At 38.4% G+C, this 23,636-nt stretch overlaps 1 protein-coding gene across 1 annotated transcript in view; it reads left to right on the plus strand.

The window, feature by feature from the left end:
• Nucleotides 1-23,636, plus strand: part of STK32A (serine/threonine kinase 32A) — a 133,159-nt gene that overhangs the window by 105,945 nt on the left and 3,578 nt on the right. The window contains exons 8-12 of the mRNA XM_043590425.1: nt 1,052-1,149; nt 5,873-5,989; nt 8,698-8,823; nt 10,283-10,411; nt 23,307-23,371. Of these exons, the coding sequence (XP_043446360.1) occupies nt 1,052-1,149; nt 5,873-5,989; nt 8,698-8,823; nt 10,283-10,411; nt 23,307-23,371 (535 nt within the window). The remainder of the gene's footprint in view (nt 1-1,051; nt 1,150-5,872; nt 5,990-8,697; nt 8,824-10,282; nt 10,412-23,306; nt 23,372-23,636) is intronic.

Consider the following 23,636-nt stretch of genomic DNA (forward strand, 5'->3'; position numbering starts at 1 on the left):
TCAAGTTCAGGCAGCTGACTCGTTCAAGGTCAGAACAAGTGGTAAAGGCAGGTTTTGAACCCAGACAGCATGGCTCCAGAGCTAATAATTGCCACCATTGCTTGTTTACTTGACTCGTCATTATTTTTTCAACACGTTTTGTTGAGTGACTCTGCATGCCACGTTCAATATGACACTAGAAATGTAACGGTGAGCAAGCCACTCTTGCTTTGTGCCTCATCCCTCACGAGTTAGGTGTGTTCCCGGAAGAGTATGAAGAAGGTCCACAGTGTGTCAAAGCGCTTAGAGAATGCATAACTAACTAGTCTACGGCCATACCACCCTGAATGCGCCCGATCTCGTCTGATCTCGGAAGCTAAGCAGGGTCTGACCTGGTTAGTACTTGGATGGGAGAATGCATAACTAGGGGGTCACCAATGGGGCCCAAAATTGACTGTAGCTTTGCTTTGTTGTTGAAAGGAGTCCTTTCAAACAACCATGTTACTAAGTGTGAGTTTCACACCTAATGAAAAACCTTACATCGTCCAGAATGTCAGCCCCCTCTCTCCTGCTCCCTCATCACCTGTAATAGCAGGCTGTAAATGCCGTCCTTGTGTCTTGTAACGACTCTAAGATGCAGAGGTAATCCGACGTATGGTGCACCAAATTCTAAGTGCGTTTGCAGAAGTAATACAAATAAAGGTCCTTTAGTACCAACCTTCCAAATCAAGACAACAAATACCATCTTCTTGGCCGTTTGAATTTTAGCATCATCTGAACATTTGAGGCCTTATGGGATCCAATTTTTAATAGGTATATGATATAAACAAGAGCAGAATTTGCCCATCAAGGTCTGTGCTTGCCCGTATGTGGGTTGATGAATTAGTCTACTGAGACTAGGAAATTAGACATTTTTGCCTGCTGTGAGCAATCTAGCAGTGGATGATAAACATCCAAACAGTGTTTATTCCTTTATTTACCCTGGTAATGTGCCTTAGGAGGAACATGTTGGGAAAAGGGATCCGTTAATGGATCAGGGAATAAAACTGACCTGACTTCTCTGTGTTTTCAGCACCTGAGATGTTCAACTCCAGAAGAGAAACGGGCTATGCCTTTGCTGTTGACTGGTGGTCCCTGGGAGTGACGGCATATGAGCTCCTCAGAGGCCGGGTATGGGAGAATCGCAGTTTTCTTTGGTTCCTCTTCTGTCAAGTTTCCTTTTTAGAATGGAAGAATGGATTTTTTTTTTTTTTTTTTTTTTTTTTTTTTTTTTTTTTGCTAAACTCAAGCAGTTTGTTTGCAGGCTGAAAGCATTATGCCATGTGATGCTTGGGACTTCTGCACATTCACTCTCCCACGTATGGAGCCAAGCATGTGAGTTAGTATTAAACGCAGATAAAATGAAATAATATGGATATTATAAACTGCCAGAGAGGGAAAATCAGTGCACCTCACTAAATAGCTTGTGTAAATATATTTGTTTGTTTAAAGAAAATCATTTGGTGTGACAGTACAGGACTCTAACATAGAAATGCTTCCCTAAGGCAAGTGTGAATTATTAACACAACACAATTCATGCCCTGTCTTGTTGGTTCCTCTCTGTCATCAGGCCCCTGGGTTCTGAGTTCAGTGGAAAATGAGAGTAGTTTCCTTTTAAAGAAGACTTTCCTTAAACTAAGAAAATGCCTAGAGAGAATTTTGCCAAGAGAATATTTTTTACCTCCCTCCCATATCATGTTACCTCTGTGGTACTTCCCTGTGATGTGCTGTATTAACACTGTCAGATTCACTTTTCTTTTCTTTTCTCTCCTTTTCTTTTATTTTCTTTTCTTTCTTTCTTCCTTTCTTTTGTTTTGGAAAGTTGAAGGAAAGTTACTATTAGATTGTTGAATTTAAATCCACTCTGTCAAGTATTGCTCTGGTGAGTTTTTCAAGGCCTATCTATTTTTATGTTTTTATCTCTTCTATATTACTAGATTACAAATTCATGAAAGATGAAACATGTACCTTATACAGTTTAGTATTATTCCCAGTATTTAACTTTAGATAGATACATAACAAGTGTGTATTGAATGAATGGGGGAATAAGCCACTACATATCAATCTTGCCACATTCTCAGAAAGAATCGCCATGTAGGCTACAGGTAATTATGTTTCAAAATGCAGCTAATCACATTTAATTGCAACTATCAACACAACTAAGCCACAGAGGAAGGGTGCTAAACAATGATTTGTCTACATTTACAAATTCTCACTTACAGAAAGATACATGCCTCAAAGATACGCTTGACATCTCCGTGGTTTCTGAACTTCATTGCAGTCTTGGTGAATGGGTGGGTCTCTTAACTATTAACCTGCTTGGTCTGCCTTTTCTGCCTTTGTGTTATCCTTGTTAGGTTCTGATGGGTACACACACAGTTTTACACTAATTGTACATCCTTAGGTGCAACTAACTCTATTGCTTTTGTACTCCTGAAATATGACTATAATCACACCTCATTTTCTCCCATGTAATGTTTTACCGTTGCCACCTTATGCATTCTTCATATTCTTGCTTTTATATGCTGCCAAAGAATTATTTCATATATCCTGTCATTGCATACTGTATTACTTTATAGTATATGTTCCATTGATTTAGGGGTGTTCAGTCAATATAAATATTTACAGGTTTTGTAAATAGACTATAGGCTTCACCAGTGTAGAAATAATGTGTCTTATTCTTCATTGAATCCCCAGTGCCCAACAGAGGTGCTGGAACATCATGAGCATTCAATAAATATTTGGAAAATGAATAAATATACAATTCTGGTAGCTGATGAATGAACATGGATTTTAAATTTTTGAACTAGAAAAATAAGTTATTTTTTAGGCAAAGATGATGATTGACTATTTTTAATAAGTGGACAGACCATGAGGATGTTTTTTAATACTAGCTTCAGTCACATGGCCTTCTAAAGTAAATGGAAAAAAAGCCCACTTAAACCAGTTAGTTGCCTGTGGCGTTCATCAGTTAATGTATTCATTTATCAAATCATGTTATGTTTCTAGCTGTCTGAGAAACAGTAAGTTTAGAAGCAGAAATGAAGAAAATTAGAAACAAGAAACGATGTATGTGCGCATGCATAGAATCCTGGAAGCCGAAGTGTGCCGAACGTGTCCCAGCTCTTAATGGTGTACATGGAATGAGTCACACGTAGTGACCCACATTGCCCTTGGCTAGCAAACAGCCAATAAGCATTGAGTATGGTGACCAGGTACCTAGCATTTCTTTTCTGAGATTGAGTTCCATGAGTTATTTCCACTATATTGTTACCAAGACAAATGAATTACCTATAGTCCCTTTATTCAGCCTTGTGGGAAGAAAATACATACGACTGTGTATGCTTAGACCTTGGATAAAAGAAATAAAGTCTGGCCAGTCTCCTTTTTAGAGGTCAACTCCTAGCAGTCTGTGGTTCCCCAAGTAACTTGACGTTGATATACCATGTGCAGAGTTAAGCCTTTCTTCACATCACCTCTATCCATGACTCACCTTGGTGTTCACTATTGACATTGGTATCCACCCTTGTTACCCCATGTTCAAGAGTGATGAAAATCTCTCTCCTGCATTGTGTGTGATATGTGTTAGCTGCTTTGTGGAGAATTTTACCCATGTTATGTGATTCAGTTTTTCCAACAATCTCACGTGGAGGTTTATTTTACAGATAAAGGAGCTTCATCTTACAGACGAAGGAACTGAAACTCCAATCGAGTGCCTTAATTTAGCACTCAATTCCTTTTTGCCTTCAAAGCTCAAACACTGAATTACATTACCTTTTTTTTCTGCCAAGTTTTTATTTAAATTCCAGTTAGTTAACATACAGCATAACATTAGCTTCGGGTATAGAATTTAGTGAATCACCACTTGTATACAACACCCAGTGCTCATCACGAGTGCACTCCTTAATATCCGTCACGTATTTAACCCATCTCCCCACCCACCTGTCCTCCAGTAACCACCAATTTGTTCTCTGTAGTTGAGAGTTTGTTGCTGGGGTTGCCATTCTTTTTTTACCCATTATCTTCATTTGTTTTGTTTCTTAAATTCCACATGAATGAAATCATATGGTATTTGTCTTTCTCTGACTTATTTCACTTAGCATGATACTCTCTGGCTCCATCCAAATCTTTGCAAATGGCATGATTTCATTCTTTTTGATGGCTGAGTAATATTCCTGTGTGTGTGTGTGTGTGTGTGTGTGTGTGTGTGTGTGTGTATACTACTTCTTTAGCCATTTATCAGTCTGTGGACATTTGGGCTGTTTCCATACTTTGGCTATTGTTGATAATGCTGCTGTAAATATGTGCGTGCATGTATCCCTCCCAATTAGTATTTTTGTATCTTTGGGGTAAATACCTAATAGTGCTATTGCTGAGTCATAGGGTAGTTCTATTTTTAACTTTTTGAGGAACCTCCATACTGTTTTCCAGAGTGGCTGCCCCAGTTTCCACTCCCAGCAAAAGTGTAAGAGGGTTCCCCTTTCTCTGCATCCTTGCCAACACCTGTTGTTTCCTGTATTGTTAATTTTAGCCATTTTAACTGGTGTGAAGGTATATCTCATTGCAGTTTTGATTTGTGTTTCCCTGATCATGAGTGATATGGAGTATCTTTTCATGTGTCTGTTAGCCATCTATAATTATGTTACTTTTTTTTTTTTTTGAGAGAAAGAAAGAGCACACGAGCAAGGGGAGGGGCAGACAGGGGGAAAGAGAGACAGAATCTTTCTTAAGCAGGCTCCATGGCTCTGTGCGGAGCCCAATGTGGGGCTCGCTCCTACAACCCTGGGATCATGACCTAAGCCGAAATCAAGGGTCGGATGCTCAACTGACTGAGTCACCTAGGCACCCCCTCCCCATTACATTACCTTTAAATACTGATTCATAACAGGAAAAAAATAAACTTCTATTTCTTCCAATTTGTTTCATAGGCCCACAATCACTTATTAAGTATCTTGAAGGGCCAGGCACTTGATAAATATACATGTCCATATTAACTGTCCCATTGTTGGTTAATCTAATATGGCAATTTTGTCCATTCAACAAACATGTAATGAGCACCTGTTAGGTCCAATGGACACACATATGAGTATGGGATAATCTCTGGCCCTAAGTAGCTCACAGTTCGCATAAAAGATTAAATCCTACAAATCTAGTTTATGAAATAGAGAAATTAATGTAGGTAAAGACTGCCCTCTAGTGGAAAGCTGTGAAAAATATGACAAAGCCACTGTTTTGATTTCTTTTCCCCCAAGTTAAGTATATAGAAGAACTTGGTTCTCTCAGAAGTGAAAGTACTTTGCCTTATCATAAAATTCCCTACCCCTCTCCTTGGAACTAGCAACTTATAGCACTATGGACGGAGGATGAAGCTCTGTGGGTAACATTCTATCTTGAACTTATTATTGATTCAAACAAGTGCAAGGAGATGCAGAGTAAAATGCTGGATCTCCTTATAATCAACATGTAAGGGACAATTTTTTTAAGTTCCATTTACTGAACACTTGTCCCATGTTTTATGTAAATACTTGTATAAGTTACCTTACAAAACAGTCCCAAATTGGTATCTCAGAGGTGGATTTAGCGTATAGAAATGCTTCATTTGGCCCAATGGACTTAGCTACTTTTAAAAATTCTGAGATTTCACAAGAAACTATAGATTTCTGGTGTCTTTTTTTTTTTTTAAGAGAGCTGGCAACAGATCACATTTGCATATGAAAACAACAATCAGCTGGAAGGGATTAGAAAATGATACTGAGATTTTAGTCCTTGAAAATTTAGCTCAGAAACATTTGCAAAGCAACATTTTTTTCTTTCCCTATAAAAATGAAGACTCTTACTGCTTCTCTCCCCCAAGAGACCATACCATATTCGCTCCGGTGCATCCAGCAAGGAAGTCGCGCACATGTTTGAGACGGCTATTGTGACTTACCCTTCTGCCTGGTCACAGGAAATGGTGTCACTACTTAAGAAGGTAAGAAGGAGGACAGCATGACAAAAGGAAGTGGTAAAAAGAAGCATGCTTTCTGGTTGGAGGGAAGAAGTTAGTCTGCAATACTGGAGGCGGTCATGACAATGTACATTTCTAGAGTGGGCTTTGCACCGAACAGCTTTCAAACACATGGTTTCATGAAGGCAACACAGGTGTCCTCTTGCTCAGCCATCTCAAACTCAACTATGTCCAAGATGAAGTCCCTGACCTCTGTCTCCTGGACTTTGTGTGATGTTCCCTTTCTCGGTGACTGGCCTCTGCATCCATCCAGTTATGGAAGCCAGAAACAAGAAATGGTCCATCTCATCTCCCCCATTTCCAATTCATCGCTAAGTTCTGTAATCTGATTTCGTAAATATCTCTTGAATCTGTCACTTCTCTTTATCTCTACTGCTATCCCCCCAGTCCTACTGCCATCACGTCCTGCCTGATAACTGGTTTGTCCTGTACACTTTTTCACACTCCAGTCTGTTCTCCCCCCTGCCCCATAACGATCTGTTCAAAGCAAAATTAATTGTCTTCTCATTGTTCTCAGAAAAAAGATCAGAATCGTTGGTATGGTATAAAGATTCTAAAGCCTTTAAGCCACTCAAGCCTTATTTTGGACTTTTATTCCCCTTTTGACTACACATAAACTGCTTCAGCCTTCTTTTTCTCTTCTCCTTTTCCTCCTCCTCCTCACCAGCATCTGTCAATTTCTCACCACCAGACCTTTGCATTTGCTAGTCCCTCTGCCTGGAACAGTGCTTCCATCCCCAGCACTACCAGCTCCCTCCTTTATAAAAATCAGTGCTACTCACTGGGATTCATTGACTGGTTCAAGCTCATGCATTGCTTCCTACTGGTCCACAGGAAGTCCAGAAATTGAGAGAAGCCTTTAGAGATTGTTGTATCAGTTTGATACTGCTGATGCCTCTGAGTACATGGTCAGTGGACTCATCTCGTTGAACAGGGTGTAACACAAGTCACAAGTTGTGCATGGTGTAACTCTGCATATTAGCCATGCACAGTAAGACCATGTATGGATCTCACTGGATTGGAAATTAAAACAAACAGAAATAATTGGCCCTTCTATACAGTTTGAGAAGCACAGCTTTAGACTTCAGCTTAAATATCACTTCCTCAAGCAGCTTTCCTCTGTTATAAGCTCACATAGCAATGTCTTTCCTTCATATCATTGTTTTTAATTTGAAACTATGCATTGCATGTGTGTGATTCTTGGGTTAATGATTATTGTCCTCTAAGCCACATGAGGAGGCAGCATGTCAGGCTTCTTCACCATGTTGTCCTCGGCATCTAGCACAGAGTCTGACAGGTGGGAAAATCTGGTACTTGAATAAATGAGGTCCATAGTGTCTGTCAGATTTTCCATGTTCACGGAAAAGATTAGTAGCAATTGTAGCAGCAGCTAAGTCATATGTATTGAATGATTGTATGGAACAAAGAATGAGGAGCCCCAGAGGATGCGCTTGGTTTTCTTCAAAGAGGGAAAATTACACAAGTCATGGCCAGTTATGGACAAGAGCTTTGAGGGCCGAAGATTCACACTTGTACTTCTTGTCTTTGGGGTCAACTTCCCTGTTTTGGAATAGGGATATTGATAATGTCAAGAATAGTGGGGGAATTTTCCATAATCAGATTTTCCTCAGTTCCAAGAGAGCCCTCCTCACCCCACAATTACACCCTGATGATCCACAGCTATAGTCTCCAGGAATGTTCTCAAGGAGAACTGACATTTCCCATTTGGGCCACAGGACTGATGTGATACTGGCTCTAAGTGGTTATGTGAGGGGAAAATCTTTAATCCCTGTTAGTAAAACCCAAAATTGTAAACAGTAACCTTGGTTGCATCTTTGTCACACCCAGTATATTTTTATTAAGTATTAATATTAACAGTTGCTATAATATTAATAGCAAGAATAATCGCTACTAATTATTAATAATTATTAATTATTTGATGATGAATTAGCAATATGAACAGCTAAAACTTTTAGTAGGAAATGAATTTCATTTATAGAAATGCATGAGCATTCACCACCTAATAAGAACAGACCTTCTCTTAGGTACTTTGTGTACATGGCTCATTTAATCCTAGCTACAACCTTATGAAATAGACAATTATACCCTTCAATATATACTAAATGAAGATTGAGAGGACAAGCTTGACCATAGTTAATTAAGTAGGGGAGTCAGGGGCACCTGGGGCTCAGTCGGTTGAGCTCCCGACTTGGGCTCAGGTCATGATCTCACAGTTTGTGGGTTCGAGCCCCACGCCGGGCTCTGTGCTGACAGCTTGGAGCCTGCTTCAGATTCTGTGACTCCCTCTCTCTCTGCCCCTCCCCCGCTCATGCTTTGTCTCTGTTTCTCAAAAATAAATAAATGTAAAAAAAATTTTTTAAATAAATAAATAAAGTAGGGGAGTCAGGAATCAAAGGTATGATTGACTCAGTAGGACAGTCTATTTTCACTCACCACACTGCAAAAACCAACTTATATCTTATTCTATTCATGCATTATCGCATTATTTATGTATGTATTACCTATACTATTTGTTTATAGGGTGAAGGAAGGGGGACGCTGCCTTGTTTCCTTCAGTTCTACACCTGAAACCTTTTTTAGAAGGAATTTGTATGATTTTTTGCCCCACTTTGACTTTCATGATGATCTTGGTATTTGTATTCCGTTGGCAGCTACTTGAGCTGAATCCAGACCAACGATTCTCTCACTTGTCCGACGTTCAGAACTTCCCATATATGAATGACATGAACTGGGATGCAGTTTTGCAGAAGAGGCTTATTCCAGGTTTTATTCCTAATGTGAGTCAATCCTAACCAACCCATCACAACTCTCATTCAGTTACACACAGAGTCTCATTAGATAACCTCACCGGTGTCCGAAGACAGCCCCACTCCTGTCTTACAGATGAGAAGATGGTAAATGGGCCACCAAAGTTCACGTGGCTAGCAAGTGGCCAAGTGGGATTCTAACCCAGGTCTATCTGTGTCTGGAGTCCCAGCTCCTAACCATTTTTTGTGGCATGCTTCTACTGGAAGGAAGCTCTAGTCCTCCAAATAGTCATTCCCAGGAATTTTCTCGTTGAGGAAACAGTGTTTTCTCTGATTTCAAAGATATAGAAATTTGTGTCCATGGAGTTCTGTGGGTCACAGCATTGAAAATGTTGGATTTATTTTTACCATTCACCCCTCTTCCTTAGGTGGTTCTCTGCCACAGAGCCATACCTGTAAGCACTAATAGCCAAAGGGAAATAATTCCCACTGGATGACTACCTGGCTGAGGGACATCTGTGGCCTTCTGCAGACTGCTGGTAAAGCTGGAGTCCAGAAGCTTCGGCCGCAGGGCCCACATGAGGCCTCTAGCTTCCCTCTTCTAGTCTAATTCTACACATTCAGTATCAGGTAGATCAGCAGGATAATGAATTCCTAAAGGGGACAGTTGAGACAGTTCAGAGTTTTCTGTTCAGCCCAAGGGAGGCGCAAGCTGTGGGCTTGTGGGGGTGTGATCTTTCATGTGCAAATAGAGGCATGGATGGGTGGGTCGGCTGAAGGTGCAAGGTGGGCGACACGAGTGGGCAGTGTGGTGGAGTTCTGGGGCAAGGAGTTGCTACCTCATGGAACAAGAGGGTAGGTCTAGATCTCAGTTGGCCACGTTGCAGAATCTGGTAGGGGCAGGTGTACCTTGGCTGATGGACGCATGACACCATGGAGATCTAGACCCATCTCCTGTTGCTTCCGTTCTTCCTCCTACACGCCACACCACAGCAATTAGCCATTGATGCTGCCTCAGGAGGGGTTCTACATATGATTCTCTGACTTTATTGTCAATCTGAATCACCTGGGGAGGTTGTTAAAAATGTACTTTCCTCAGCCTCATGTTCAGAAACGCTGACTCTGGAGGTCTGGCTGGGGAAACGAGAAGCTGGGCAAACAACTCAGGTGATTCTGATCTATGTGATCATGAGAACACACTTTGAGAAACCTAATTTACAAGCTCAAACTTTAGGAAGATAACTATTATTTGATCTCCTTTCTCACTCACTGAGGGCTCATGGGGAGTTTAGAAAATATACAAAATAGAAAATCAAAAAAGAGTATGAAAAACAATGCTGGCAATAAATTATCTGAAACCAAGGAGGAATCACAGCTCCTTATTCTTGGACGGCTCCATCAAAACTAGGTGTTATTCTTGCCATTTGTCCTGGTGTATTTGTAGAATGATACGGAATCAAAGGAGTGAGCCAACTTGTCTTTCTTGCAGAAAGGCAGGCTGAATTGCGACCCCACCTTTGAACTTGAAGAAATGATTTTGGAGTCCAAACCTCTTCACAAGAAAAAGAAGCGCCTGGCAAAGAAGGAGAAGGAGATGAGGAAATGTGAATCCTCTCAGGTAAGCAGGTCCCCGCCAGACTCAGAGTCATGGGACTCTTCCTGATGGCCATAGTTTGTGGGAGAGCTTCTGGTGGGAGGTCCCCTCAACACGCCCCGTTTCTGCTTTGTGAATGCACAGAGTCACTGAGCCCTGGGCCTTCTGAAATGGCAGGCAGGGGCAGCTGTGGGGACCCAAGCCAAGCAGCAATGTTTCACTGCAGATTCTCTAGCTCTGTCATTAACTGTATTCGGTCATTGACCTCTTCAAACTCTCATTTCAAATTTTACAATTTCCTGGGGAGCCTCCAATTGGCCAAGCCTCAATGAGGTGACTCCTCCTAAAATTACAGGCAAGGGGCTGGTTCTAAAGTACACACGTGGCTGTTTGGGGCCCCCCTCCAACCTTAGAGGTGGTGCTTGTTCTTTGTCACAAGCAAAATTTCATTATATCTGGCCAAGCAGAAGTGAAAAGTGTCTATTCACAGAAAAAATTGAATTCTTATGGATGCTATGGCTGGATTTCAGGCTGTGTTAAAATTGTTTTGTGACTATATTATTCTCTGCTAGTTGGAGCTCAGATTTCAATGCAGTCACTTGCAGGGACTCAGGAGAATTTGAGACTCACATGTGGTTCTGTGTATTATAATGATGGTGAAGTAGTAAACATTCCCTTTGCATCTAATGGTCATCCATCTATCCATATACCCATCCATTCTTCCCCCTGCCTACCCACCACTCACCTAATGGTCATCCATCCTTTCATCCATCCATTCATTTAGGCTGCTTTTGTTGAGTATATATTATCTGCCAGGCCCATTGCACTGAAGATTATATGAATGAGCCAGAATCCCTGCATTCAATGACATCCCTGTCCTCGAAGGTAGCTCTGCAAACAAATAAATATTCTCAATGTCCTTAATGTCTCCAGTCATCCAGGGCCACTATATCCTGTAACAGCCAATCTACCAAAGTCCACATCCTTTCTGTTCACAGAATGGGCCTCTTGCCAAACGCCCACCTGTAAATATTTTCTGCAGCCCTCCAAGGAATGTTCAGCTCTGTCACAGATTCATCTTACTTGTTGCTTCGCCACACCTTCCTCCTAATGATCTGTTCTTCACATCATAACCAACTAGCTTCTCCAGACTTGCTCCTGCCTATGCACCTGTAGAGCTTGCCTATACAGGCTTCTCTGTGAACAGGCCGCCAAATGTAGCCAAGACCAAGAGAACATATCTATTACAAGTATTCTAAAGTTTCAGTGATGGCAGCAGTTTGTGAATAACCTTTGACCGTGCCTCACACGTTCTACCCGGTATGTCTACCTTTCCATCCATCCTTGTACTAAGTCATTCTTGTCTTCGCTCAAAACCCTCTAACCACAAAGATCCTATAGGTATCTGACCCTCAATAACTACTGGTTTTGTCCTTCTTTAGGACCCTTGCTCTTCCCTTTTCCTTCAATGCTCTACTCTCAGCTCTTCACATAGGAGGTTTCTGAAGATAAGGTCCTTCACAACTGCTCTCTTTCTCAGCCCCTATTTCTAATCACTTCATGACATTAACGTAATTTATAAGTATTTATGTGTTTGTGTTTCTTTTTCTGTCCCACTAAAATGAATTCTTCTTGTGGGAGAAGACCCGGTCTTACCCACCAGTGTCTTCATGGTAATGCCTTAAAAGAGTATTAATACAGTATAGATTCAATAAATAAGAGCATCGGGATACTGGGAGGAAAGAAAACTTTATAACTGGACAGTGAAAATTAGGCACTGCTGTTCTTAGAGTTACAAGGTCATGCTACCCCACCAGACATTCTTCCCAGAGCCACCTCTTATCCTAGTTCTTCCCCACACCCAGCCCCTGGAAGCCTCTGTCCTGATGGGAAAGGCTATAAGCCACTTACCCACAGTACAGAGCTTAGCATTTTCTAAAACCATGCAAAAGAAGGAAACTGTTTCCTCTTTCTTCCAGGCTTCACATCAACCTCAAAATCATTTACCAAGAAGTGGCTTTGCCTATAACAAAAACAGGCTCTTCCATCTCTAATCAGAGAAGTGTACATCCTCTTGGTCTTTTTGTTTTGTTTTAACGTTTATTTATTTTGAGAGAGAGAAAGAGGCAGTGCGATCTGGGGAGGGGCAGAGAGAGAGGGGGAGAGAGAATCCCAAGCAGGCTCTGCGTGGTCTGCACAGAGCCCAACACAGGGCTTGAAGTCACAAACCTTGAGATCGTGACCTCAGCTAAAATCAAGAGTTAGATCCTTAACAGACTGAGCCACCCAGGTGCCCCTTCATTTTATTTTGTTTTTAAATTTTTATTGGGGTAAAATATGTATAACATCAAATTTCCCACTTTAACCATTTTTAAGTGTACAATTCAGTGGCATTAAGTACATCCGTGATGTTGTACAGCCACCACCACTATTTATTTCCCTAAGTTTTTGTTACCTAAACCCCATTTGTTTTTTTCTTTAATTTCTTTCAGCAATGTTTTGTACTTTTGAGAGTACAAAGTTTTCACCTTGGTTATACTTATTCCTAAGTATTTTATTCTTTTGAACACTATGGAAATTGAATTATTAACTTCCTTTTTGGATTGTTAATTACCGGTGTATAGAAACACAACCAATTATTCTGTGTTGATTTGTTTACTGCAATTTTACTGAATTCATTTATCAGCTTTACAGCTTCCTTGTGGGTTCTATGGGACTTCCTACCTCTAAGACCATGTCATCTGCAAATAAGCATAGCTTTACTCCTGCCTTTGCAGTTTGGATGCCTAATCTTTCCTTTTCTTTCCTAACTGCTCTGGCTAGAAATTCTAGGACATTATTGAATAGCAATGGTAAGAGCAGGCATCTTTGTCTTTTTTCTGATCTTAGTGGGAAATACTTTCATCTTTTACCATTGAGAATTGTGTTAGCTGTGAGTTTTTTGTAAATGTCATTTAGCTTGTTGAAGAAGTATACTTCAACTCCTAGTTTTTTAATGTTTTTCTCTTGAAGGGCTTCGGATTTTGTCAAATGCCTCTTCTGGGTCAAATGAGATAATCTTGTGTATTTGTCTTTTCCTAGTTCTATTAATGTGATGTGTTATGTTGGCTGGTTGTCTTATGGTGAACCATTCTCACACTCCTGGGATAAATCCCACTTGCTCATCGTGTATAATCTTTCAATATGCTGTTGGATTCCAATTACTAGTATATTGTTGAAGATTCTTGCATCTATATTCATAATGAAAATTATCCTATAATTTTCTTTACTTTTGATGTCTTTAGCTGTTTTGCTATTGGGGTAAAGCTGGGCTCATAGAATGAGTTAGTGTTCCCTCTTCTGTCTTTTCAGAAGAGTTTGAGAAAGATTGGTGTTATTTCTTCTTTAAACATTCAGTAGAATTTACTGCTGAAGACATCAGATTCTGGGCTTTTGTTTGTTAGAAAGTTTGCATTTCGGGTTCTTACTTGTAGGTTACCATTTACTTGTTACAGGTCTGTGAGATATTTTATTTTTTCTGAAGTCAAGGTAGGTAATTTGTGTTCTTCTAGAGCTCAGTTATTGCTCAGTTATGGCTAAACATTTGCCAATCTTGTTAATCTTTTCAAAGAAATGACTTTTGATGCCATTATGTTTATTCTCTATTTCATTTGTCTTTGCTCTCATCTTTATTATTTCATTCTGCCAGATTTGGGTTTATTTTGCTTTTCTTTTTCTAATTCATAAGAGTATGAAGTTAGGTTACTGATGTGGGATATTTCTTCTTCTCTAATGTAGACATTTACATCTATAAAACACCCTCTGAGCATTATCTTCAATGCATTCCCTAAGTTCTAATATCTTGGGTTTGTTTGTTTGTTTGTTTTTATTTATTTATCTTGGAGTATTTTCTACTTCTTGTGATCGTTTTTGACACAATTGTTGTTTAAGAATGTGGTATTTAATTTCCACATATTTGTGAATTTTCCAGTTTTACTTCTGTTGTTGATTTCTACCTTCATTTTGTTGTAGTCAGAGAAGATAACTTGTAACATTTTAATCTTTTAAAATTTATTGAGAATGTTTTGTGGCCTAACATATGGTTTCCTCCCATGATTTCTTTTAACTCTTTGAGCATATTTAAGATAGTTGTTCTCAGGGTGCCTGGGTGGTTCAGTCAATTGAGCATCTGACTCTTGATTTCAGCTCAGGTAATGACCCCAGGATCATGGGATGGAGCCCCACCTTGGGCTCTGCACTGACAGCATGGAGCCTGCTTGGGATTCTCTCTCCCATTCTCTCTGCCCCTCCTCTGTGCTCGCTTGCTGTCTCTCTCTCTCTCAAAATATATAAACAAAGTTAAAAAAAGAAAGATAGTTGTTTTAAAGTCTCTGTCTAGTATATCCACTGTTTGGGCTTCCTCAGGGATGATTTCCATCAATTGATTGTGTTCTTCTGAATTGACCCTACTTTCCTGTTTCTTTGCATGCCTTGTGGTTTCATTGTCAAACACTTGACATTTGAATATCGTAAGGCAGTATTCTCTTCTTCCATAGGGCTTGCTGTTTTACGATTGTTGAAGGCTATATTTGTCCCTTTTTAAGTAACTTTTGCAAACTACTTTTGCAAACACTGTATTCCTTGTCATGTGTCATCCCTGCAGTTCCTGTTATGTTAGCTTGTGTTTAGCTAATATTTTGACAGAGATTCCCTTGAACACCAGGAGCATTTTTTAAGTTGCGTTTTTTCTTGATTTAGTGTTTCCTTGGTTAAAAAACCTTTGATTGCATTCCAAAATTCTGACAAAGTTAGCTCTGACAGTTTCTGCTTGTTTTTTATGTTTCTGTTGATGGGAGCTTGGCACTGCCTACTCTAATTTTTTGTTTTAGTTCCTCCTAATCTTGTACCCTATGTTTAAAAATAAAATTTTGCTTCAAAATAAAGGTTAGTATTATCCCAAAGAAGAATCAGAAGGATCGTGAATTTCAAAAGAGTACTCTATCTCTACTCTTTGACATCAAGTTTTTAAAAATGTGAGGATCAATCTTAGCCACTCATTACAGTATTACCCTGTTCCTTTATTCATTCATTCATTCATTCATTCATTCATTCATTCATTCATTCAATACATGATTATAAAGTGCCTGCTATGTCAGGAAATGTCTCTGTCTTGCTAGTCATTGCTACCCTTAGATGTACGAAGTGCTCTGGAATTATTTAGGGATCCTAAATGAGGGTCCAGGAAAGGCTTTCCAGAAGAGGAAGCATTTGATCTGGTTCCTCTAGGTTGACTAGGGGTAGCCAAGCAGAAAACAAAGGATAAGGGCATTTCAGAACTGGTATATCCTGAGAGTATAGATATGCCTTCATTATTTTAAAAGAAATGAAATGACAGATGGTTGCCATTGGTAGGAAATACCCATGCTGTGTTCAAGAGGCCTGTGCTGTTTGCTCACCCTCTGCCCCTTCAATCTCATCCAGAGACATATCCCAAGGCATCGTATTCCTCCAACCAAATCTCACAAGAATGCCTACCACAGCAACATCAATGCTTACCTGTATCCCTCCCAGTCTCCATTTCTGTCCCACTGTAGCTCAAACTCACTGTACTGCTCTAGGAGCTGATTCATCACTGCTTAGGCACCATATTAGAAAAGACTCAGGTGTATTGACAAGAAAACCCTACTCAAGCCACAAGCCTGGAAAGAGGTCAGGAATTCAGCTGTGATCTTTTTAGTGATAATTCATGGTCTCCTACTACTCACTCAGTCTTTAAATCCTGCTTCCCAGTTGGGGAAAAAAGGTTCACGACAAAACCATCAGCTTATCTTCTCCTCATTCCATCCATTTTCTCATTTGCATTTCATCAAAATGGAAATCTTTAACATAATTTTTAGCCCAACTAATTTTATTAATGGAGCCATCATTTCCATTTAAAGATGTACTTTAAATATCCTGCAAACCTGTTAACCTGTTGTTTTATCTGGTCTGTTTGTTTTGGTTAAATTATTTTAAGAGATGCAAGGGAAAGAGAGAGAGATAATTTTCATTATATATATATCCTCTGGATATATATATATCCTAAAAACCTTTATTAAGGGGAAGAGCCCTACGTTGCGTATTTTGTGTATAGGAAAATAAAACATTGTAATTTTTTTAATATATTTGATTTTATATATATTTTATATTTATACAATAATATATAATACTTGATATATAAATACACATATCTAAATGAATAACTGTATAAATATAAATATATATTTATGTATATACCCACAAAAATAGGTATAACTCTAGTAGAGTTGTTTTGCTTTTGTTTTTTAACTTTTTCATGTGGGAAAAGAGGTGAAGGGAGTCGTGCCTCAGATGCCTTCTGAACGTGTAAAGGTAATCTATGCAGATATTTATGTCTTAGGAGAAAGTGATATAAATGTAAATACTATCACCAGGCCAACGTGTTATTCAGTAAGAGTTCCACTCAGCATCGAGACATGCTAGAGGGTAGGATTTATTTTCACAGGGCTTACTACCAACCTCTTATGTCCAAAAATCTTACAAGAGACTTTTTTAGAAATATATGCTAGAATATGTTTTTTGTGTTGTTTTTGTTTGTTTTTGTTTTGCCTTAATGATGAAGACCTCTTATCTGTGGCTCTAAAGAAGAGGGAACATTTTCTTCTTTTGTAGACTTCTTTCACGGACTGCTGGGAGGGTCTTTGTGTTTCTAGACTAAGAAGTAGAATTGTCTTAGTACTGAGCAGAAAAGCAGCAGCCTTGAAATGTTCTAAACTTGTAATGAGGATAATAAAGGGGTAGAGTTATCTTGTTAAAAGATGGAATGTGTAACCATCTGTAATGATGGTTTCAACATGTTGAATACTCAATGCTAATACAACTAGCAGAGGGGCAGGGGTATTGTTGATCTTCAATAGAGTGTTTGAAATCTGTTAGAGGGTACACATCCCTTCTTTCAGTGAGAGCTGTCATCTTTTGTGAATACCTCCTGTCATGTCCAGATGAGGCAGTGGCTGTAGTGGTTACTGAGTAAACAGCTATGTGGTTTTTTTGGAGTAATGATTTAACATTAACTTGTGTAATCTTTGTAAGCATTGATGCCTTTATTATATGGATAAAAAATAGGAATAGTAACAGGACACCTTGTAATTGATCTGAGAAGGAAGTAAGATAATGTTAGTAAGGCATAGTACCCACTAACTGGGTTAAGTTGTAGATTTAATAATGCCAAAAGCTTATCATATGACCCCTTGGACTTCTAGGCCCCCGCTATATCAGTGTTTCTCAACCTTAGCATCACATATAACCCATTTGGGAAAACTTCTTTTGGGATACTGGTGTCTGGATCCCACCCAAGATCGGTTACATTTGAATCTGGGAGTGTGGCTTGGGCATCAGTATTTTAAGAAGTTCTTCAGGTTGAGTTAAAAAGTTCTAAGGTTGAGATCCACTGGTATAGAATCCAGGATATGATTAAATAAAGTAAAAGCATTAAATTTTTCCCTTTCCTCCTGTTTTCTCATTTATAAAATGGAGTTGATGTTGTTACACCCATTTCATAGACTTCTTCTGAGTCAATTAGTGCATGTAATGATTTGTTATTATGTTTTACTTTTCCATTCTACGTCCTGACTCCTAACTTCTTTCTTTCCCACGTTCATACTTTCCTTCATGTCAGATGCCTCTGCTTCTTTGCTTCCAGAATGTTCCCTATTTTATCCCTCTCTGCTCATCAACAGCTTTAAAGTATAGAAGTATAGTTCTATAAAGTATAGAACCAAAAAGGTAGACATACTGTGTAGGTGGTCTGCTATTGAGGCAAATGACTTAAGTCCTCTTTTACCATCTGATTTCCACGTGCTCCAAACCCCTCGGATTTTTTTTGGTGCCCCCTCCTTGCATCCTGGTCTGCTCGCAGTTTGTTCTGCTCATCCCTGAGAAGTAAGTTCTAAGCGCTTTAACCAACCTTTCCTTCTCAGCCACTTAAGACAAACATTCATCCCCCCAGTCTGTTCACCTCCCGCTCCTTCCCCTCATTTTCCCCTTTTGGCTACTGTTGTTGAATTGTCCATGTCACTGCACATCTTAAACTTTTTCACCTAAAGCAGAGGAAAGAGAACACGTTAAATGTGAACCCTTCAAGGGCCAGGGGTGGGACTGTTGGGGTCTGCACTGCCATATCACAAACTCCCCTCTGAGTATCTGTCTTATTATATCTTTAAGTTAAATAGACTTATGTGATAGAGAAAAAAAAATTCACACGCATTTCTGCGTTTTAGTTGATTACAGTCTTGATTTTTAATGTTAAAATATTTTTAAATGTTAATATTTCAAAGTTTTTAATGTTATAGTTTTGTATCGTTTTATATGTTTATATAGGCATATATCTTTATATATGTGTTTATATATTATATAGGAATATAGAAATATATTATTATATAATATTTACATATATTTTATATTTTATGCATGTTTATATAAATATTTTGTTAATATATAATATATGTATATATAAACATATATAAAATATTGTATACGTTTTATACATATATAACATATATGTGTAAATATTATGTAATAATTTATGTATGCCTATGTATTTATATTTTATGTAATACTTTGATACTAAAAAAAAAATTTGGTCAACTATATTCAAAGAAAAAAAAATCCAACCTAAAAAAAACAAGCTAAACTAGCCAAGGAAAAAAGAGAAAGGACCCAAATCAATAAAATATAAATGAAAGAGGAGACATTACAACTGATAGCACAGAAATGCTAAGGAGCATAGAAAGCCACTATGAACAACTATACACAAACAAACTGGACAACCTAAAGAAATGTTTGTTTTGGTTTTTTTTACTAAGGAAAACTCTTAGTAACATACAACCTGCAGATTCTGAACCAGAAAGAAATTAAAGATCTGAACAGGCCAATTATTGGTAAGGAAAATGAATCAGTAATCAAAGCTCTTCCACCAAAGAAAAGCCCAGGACAGATACTTTCAGGTGTTAATTTTACTAAACATTTAAAGAAGAATAAACACCAATTCTTCTCAAATTCTTCCAAAAAACCAAAGAGGAGGGGACACCCCTAATCCAATTTTATAACACTAGCATTACCCTGATACCAAAGCCAGAAAAAGACACTAAAAGAAAAGGAAACTCCAGGACAATATCCCTGATGAATACAAACACAAAATTCCTCAATAAAATACAAGCAAACTAAATTCAGAAGTACATTAAAAGGATCATTCACCATGGTCAAGTGGAATATATCCTTAGGACGCATAGATGGTTCAACATATGCAAATCAATAAATGTGAGATATCACACTGAATTGAAAGAGGAAAAATCACATCATCTCAAGAGACACAGAAGAAGGATTTGACAAAATTCTACATCTGTTCGTGATAAAAACTCATAGCAAATTAGGTATCAAGGGAACATATCTCAACTTAATACAGCCATAAATGACTAGGCCACAGCTAACATCAGACTTAGTGGTGAGATATTGAAAGCTTTTCTTCTAAGATCAGGAACAAGTCATGGGTGCCCACTCTCATCACTCCTATTCAACATAGCACAGAAGTGCTAGCCAGAGCAATCAAGCAACAAAAAGGTGTAAAAGCCATCAAAATTGGAAAGGAAGAAGTAAAACTGCCTATTTGCAGATGACGTGATTTTATATACAGAAAATTGTAAAGACTTCACCAAGAAACTGTTAGATCTAATCAATAAATTCAGTAAAATCGCAGAATACAAAATTAACATACAGTAGCATTTCTATACCCTAACAGTGAATTATCTGAAAAAAAAAATCAATCCCATTTATTTCAGCATCAACAAGCAATAAAATACTTAAAGAATGAATTTAACCAAGGAGGTGAAAGATGTTTACACTGAAAACCATAAGACACTGATGAAAGAAATTAAAGACAACACAAATAAATGGAAAGGAATCCTGTGTTCATGGAATGGAAGAATTAGCATTATTAAATGTCCATACTACCCAAAGCCATCTAAAGATTCAATGCAATTGCTATCAAAATTCCAATAGGATTTGTACAGAAGTAGAAAAAAAAAATCCTATCTATATGGCACCACCAAAGATCCCAAATAGGCAAAGCAATCTTGAGAAAGAAGAACAAAGCAGGAAGCATCATATTTCCTTGTTTCAAGCTATACTACAAAGCTGTAGTAATCAAAACAGTATGGTACATACACATAGACCAATGGAATAGAATCAAGGGCCCAGAAATATACCCATACAAATACATACAACTAATGCTTGACAAGGGAGCCAAAAATATTCAGTGGACAAAAGACAGTCTCTTCAATAAATGGTGCTGGGAAAACTGGACATACACATGTAAAAAATATGAAACTAGACCCCTAGATCTTATAAAAATTAACTCCCCGAGATTAACTCAAAATGGATTAAAGACTTTAAGACCAAAAACTATAAAACTCCTGGAAGAAAAAGTAGGACGAAAGCTGCTTGACATGGGCCTTGACGATGAGCTCTTGGATATAACACCTTAAGCACTCACAACAAAATAGAAAATCAACAAGTAGGATTGCATCAGACTAAAAAGCCTCTGCACAACAAAAGAAGTACTACCAGTAAAATAAAAAGACAAGTTATGAAATGGGAAAAAATATGTGCAAATCATTTATCTGATAAGGTGTTAATATCCAAAATATGTAAAACTCCTACAACTCAAAAGCAAAAACAGCAATAAACCCCCCAAATAATCCAACTCAAAAATGGGCAAAGGACCTAACTAGACATTTTTCCAAAGGAGATATATGAAGACCAAGACGTACACAAAAAAAGGTGCTTGACATTACAAATAATCAGTGAAATCCAAATCAAAACCACAAAAAATTGTCACCACACACACCAAAAAGACAAGAAATACCAAGTTGTGGCAAGGATATGGAGAAAAAGGAACTCTTATACATTGTTAGTGGGTATGTAAATTGTTGCAGCCACTATGGAAAACAGTATGAAGTTTCCTCAAAAAATTAAAAATAGAACTACCTTATGATCCAGCAATTCCACTTCTGAGATACATTGAAAGGAAACAAAAATACTGTGTTGAAGAGACATCTACACCCCTGTGTTCACTGCAGCATTGTTTACAATAGCAAAGATAAAGAAACAGCAATGGATGATGTTGTAGTATGCATACACACACACACATGCACACACACACACACACACACACACACACACACACACACCAGAATATTATTCAGCCTTTAAGAAGAAAGAAATCTTGCCATTTGCAACAACATGGATGGACCTTGAGGGTGTTATGCTAAGTGAAATAAGTCAAACAGAATGACAAATACTATGATTGTATGTGGTATCAATCCAACCAACAACCTCATAGAAAACACACCTTTGGAGTGACCAGAAGCAGGGGGCTGGGATTGGGTAATTGGATGAAGGGGGTCAAAAGGTGTAAACTTACAGTTATAAGAAAAATAAGCACCAGGGTTATGATATACAACATGATGACTGTAGCTAAAGTTGCTGTATGATCTATAGAAAAATGTTAAGACAGTAAATCCTAAGAGTTCTTATCACAAGGAAAAACCATTTTCTTCTTTTTTCTTTTTTTAATCTATGTGATGATAGATTTTTCTGAACTTATTGTGGTAATCATTTCACAATATATGAAAATCAAGACATTATGCTGTCCACCTTAAAATGATACAGGGCTATATACCAATTATATCTCAATAAAACTAGGGAAAAGCGAACAACTGTAATAAAGATGCTTCTAAGAATACTATGAATAAGCTGTATAATAGATATGTGTTTATATAAACATATACAAATTTTTAAATAAAAATCTTGGGGTAAAGCTGCTTCCAAGAAGCTGTATCAGGTTATATTTGTCCCACAGTTTCATGTCCCCCATGACTGACAGTAGAAACCCTCAGGGTTACAAATCCCCCATTTTGAGAACAAGAGTAAGTTTAGCAGAATCTTCTTTCCCTTTGTCTTCCTCCCCTCCCCACTTCTCCAAAATTTCCTCTCCTTTTTGTTTTCCTCTTCTATCACCTAAACATTCACACAGGAAACAAAATTCTCCAGTATGTGAAGACTTGAATTTCCTAATTCCTAGATTTAAAAAAATGAATGAATAAATAAGTATTTTCCCTCAGGGAATATTTTTCCATCAGAAGTAATTTGGAAGTATTTCACTGCAGACTTTTGAAACATTTGATCTGGGTCTGACAGTGCCCTGGATCTGATGATTATCACTGTTTTGAGGTTAAATTTTCTCAGTATGATGGAAAACTCATCAAGAGATGTTGAAAGCTGGACAGTACTGAGTCAAAGCAAATGTTTTGCTTGTCTGGGACTCACAAAGAAGATTCTGCTCAGTGCACCTGAGATATAATCAACTCTAGTACAGTTGTTGAGGGAATGATTCCACCAGAACTCAATGTGGAGAGATGTTTCCAGGCTATTCATTAAATCCAAGTAGAACCTCCAGACCTTTCATAAGAGAGCCAGGAGATGACTGGCGACTAGGCAACCAGCTCAGTAAACCCTTTTCCCCACCCACTTCGAAGCCATGATTTCTTCATGGGCTAAGTGGCTGAAAGACATCAAGCTCATAAACCATAACCCATGGCTTCCTTGCTGGCTCATTGTGGGGAATGTAGTTGACATGTTTTATCCTTTTGCTGTTTCTTCCTTATTTGCTCCCCTATTACTCTGGTTGAGGTCTCACTCCTGCCACACACTTTCAGATCGCGTTCACTTTGAAGATACACTGGTGCGTCTTAGATTTGAGTCATTCGGTGAAGAGACAGTAGGTTATTGGTTGTTTGAGGGTCCTCGTTGGTCTGCTAACTGCATCTCTCTTCCCCTACCACACCCCCATCTGTTCACCTGGAAGATGTGCCTTCTTCAAGAGCATCTTGAGTCTGTCCAGAAGGAGTTCATAATTTTCAACAGAGAAAAGTAAGTAACCCCTGGTTAAACACCAGCCCGGCAAATGATGGCATGTTTCAGCCAGACTTTACTTGCAAAGCCTTAACATATCTTTTTTAACGTTTCTAATTTTTTCTAATTATACACATATCCATAATAGAAAATTTGGAAACTTAAGACACTTTTTTACCCCCTGTATAAGATTTAAAAAATTGCAATGCATAATTTAGCTTAGCATCAGGTTTCCATTTAGGGGAAGGTCCTTGGTTCACACCTCTTTCTAACTTGTTGGTCT

The sequence above is a fragment of the Prionailurus bengalensis genome, chromosome A1, assembly GCF_016509475.1.
Source record: "Prionailurus bengalensis isolate Pbe53 chromosome A1, Fcat_Pben_1.1_paternal_pri, whole genome shotgun sequence".
In the NCBI taxonomy this organism is placed as follows: domain Eukaryota; kingdom Metazoa; phylum Chordata; class Mammalia; order Carnivora; family Felidae; genus Prionailurus; species Prionailurus bengalensis.